Raw genomic sequence first — 2,703 nt, 5'->3', positions numbered from 1 at the left:
AGCTCCTACACACGTTGAAACGTGTGATAGGCCTGCGCATGTTCGACCTGTTGGCCCTCGAAGGGTTGGAGCCCTGAAGAGGAAGAAGACCGCCCATAAGCCCCATGACGGTCAGCATCCCTATGGAGTAGACCTAGGAAGCACCGCCGATGGAGGAGAAGGTAACATTTCATTGTTTTAAGGTGATTCACCTTTTGGGATTTGTAACCATGTTTTATGCTTCAGGGTTCTTCGAAGAGGGCGAAATCCCACCGGGTCCAGTGTCTCCTGGACCTGATAACATGGATTGCTTTGTGCGACAGATGTGCGACGCCCTTCATGACGGGTCTTTGGGCATCGATCTAAACATCGATCTGCGACAGATGTGCGATGCCCTTCATGACGGGTCTCTGGGCATCGATCTGAACATTGACCTCGAACAGATGAATAATGTCGAGCCCACAGTCCCTTATTCAGGTATATCCACATTCAATGTCATTTTCCTCAAGCATGGGGAAGGAAGATTTCCCGTTTTTGCTGAAAGTATCTTCTCGAGCTTTCCTCATCTTTCAACATTCAGGTTACCCTGCAGATGTTGTGATGGAGGGGCCAAGCTCCTCGAAGCCGGATGCCAAGATACCGACCAAGCAGAACTTGATACAGGTTTGTCATGCTCTTTGATCCTCTTTCTCGACTTCAATTGGTATTGGCGAAAGATCTGGTTCATGAGATGATTCTTGTTGTTTCAGGTGGGGTAGCCGACGACCATGGGTCGCTCGCTTCCCGTCGTGCGAAATCCAAGTTTGGTGGCCAAACTTCGCATGACCGCCCCGTTGGTTCTATGAGGGGTGATCCTTCGAAAAGGAAAAAGATTGCCCATAAACCTCATGTTGATCAGCGCTCCCATGGGGTAGATTCAGGAGGCTTTGCCGACGGGGAGGAAGGTAACATTTTGTTGTACCCACTTTTATTGCTTTAAGATGATTTACCTTCCGGGATCCCTGATCCTGTTTCATAATTCAGGGTTCTTCGAGGAGGGCGAGCTTCCACCAGGTCCGGTATTCTCTGGGGCTGACAACATGGACTGCTTCATGCAGCAGGTGTGCGACGCCCTTCGTGATGGCTCCCTGGGCATTGATCTGAACATCGATCTTGGGCAGGCAGATGGTGTTGATCCCACCGGTTCATTTTCAGATATACCTACATCCGGTGCTGCAGGTGTTGCGACAGAAGGGCCAGACGGGGATGGGGCCTCCCCTATTGCAGATTTCGAAGAGCAGGGATATGTTCCTGCACCGGTCTTCCCGAGACCTGACTCTGGACTGTTAGCCGATATGTTAGCTGAACAAGCTCCCACCGGGACTGTGAGACCACTCTTTGAGAGTGATTCATCCACAGGTATATATCCAATTTCCTCTCTTCTTTGCTTGTCTCAGTCTCCATTTTGACTAATAAAGAAGTGCAACTATATGACCAGGCGCTGTACCTGATTCTGCTATAGCTTCGGGTGTTTTCCCGCCTTCGCCTAATACGACTGACTTGCCCACGAGGGTTGATATACCTTCCATGAGCATTCCTGTCGTTACTTCGGAGCCTGTCGAACCCCAACCCGAGGGGATTTCCGCCGGTATAGGTATACCTCGAATTTCCCTTAGGGTCTTTTCGATTGTATTTAATAGTTTCTTGACCTCCCATACTGCTGCTTGCAGGTTCTCGACCGTCTCTATATGAGCAGGTCCATGCTCTCTTGGCCGATACCAATCCAGATGGGGATGTCTTCCGCACTGACCTCGGCTTCTTTACTGCCTTTTATAACGGCGTGATTGATAAGCTTCTGCACAGAGGGTCTTCTTTTGATCAGTTCAGGCGTTCCTTCTCCCGTCACATGATGATGATGAGGGAAGAGGGATATCCGGATTTGGCCGATTCCTTTACAGCTGATTTCGCTGCCCTGGAGTCAGAGATTCGAGAGCTGAGGGAGTTGAAGGCTGGTGGAGCTCCCTCTTTTGCATCTTCTCAGGTGGAGGATAGGTTGACGCAGTGGCATGAACTGCGATCTTCCGTTGGCAGCGAGCTTCGATCACGTGAGCGCACTGTCGAGCAGCTGATGGCCTCTCTGGCGAGGAAAGACACCAGCAGAGCTGAGTTAGTGAGCTCCTTAGATTCCACTCGTGCAGAGATAGCTAGACTGAAGGAGGCCTTGGAACGCGCCGAAGAATCTGCCGCTACCATTTCTGAGGAACTGGTTGGGTTGGAGCGTTCTCGTGAATGGACACTCGACAGGCTGGGATCAGTGCAGGAGGGGTTGATGAAGCTACGACACGAAGCCGCAGAGGTTCTCAACAGTTCCGAAGATTCTGTCCGAGCTAGCCTGCAGGCGGAGTTCGAGCAGGACTATATGGACAGGCTCTCTGGTTTAGAGTCTCATATTCTTAGCCGTCGGTTGCCTTCGGACTAACGAGCTTTTGTTGTATGCTTTTGACTTGATTTATTAATAGAAAATCCGCATTTGCTTCTTTTGTGTTTTCTCTGTATCTCTTCCGAATGACAGATTTATGGGATTTTTGGCAAACCCCCAGCCATCAACGGGTTTGATGTGCCTTTACCGATTACCGTTTGAATCGGGCTAGCATGCGGATTGTCGAAATCCGTTCCGCATGTAACGTTGTGCTGAGAGAGTAAACTCTCTGAGGCTTTGTGCTATGATCTTGAATACATAGGCTT

The 2,703-nt window shown here is 50.1% G+C and overlaps 1 protein-coding gene across 1 annotated transcript; it reads left to right on the top strand.

Moving 5' to 3' along the window:
- Positions 1–636: 636 nt before the first annotated feature.
- On the top strand, positions 637–2,501 carry LOC109828505. Its single transcript, XM_020395485.1, has 4 exons — positions 637–923; positions 1,003–1,377; positions 1,457–1,612; positions 1,689–2,501. The coding sequence occupies exons 1-4, from the start codon at positions 650–652 to the stop codon at positions 2,435–2,437; spliced, it is 1,554 nt and encodes a 517-aa protein (XP_020251074.1). The 5' UTR covers positions 637–649; the 3' UTR covers positions 2,438–2,501.
- Positions 2,502–2,703: the final 202 nt, after the last annotated feature.

The sequence above is a fragment of the Asparagus officinalis genome, unplaced genomic scaffold (assembly GCF_001876935.1).
Source record: "Asparagus officinalis unplaced genomic scaffold, Aspof.V1 AsparagusV1_Un1874, whole genome shotgun sequence".
Lineage (NCBI taxonomy): Eukaryota > Viridiplantae > Streptophyta > Magnoliopsida > Asparagales > Asparagaceae > Asparagus > Asparagus officinalis.
The sequence above is the reverse complement of the archived record's forward strand: the minus strand, read 5'-3'. Positions and strand labels throughout refer to the sequence as shown.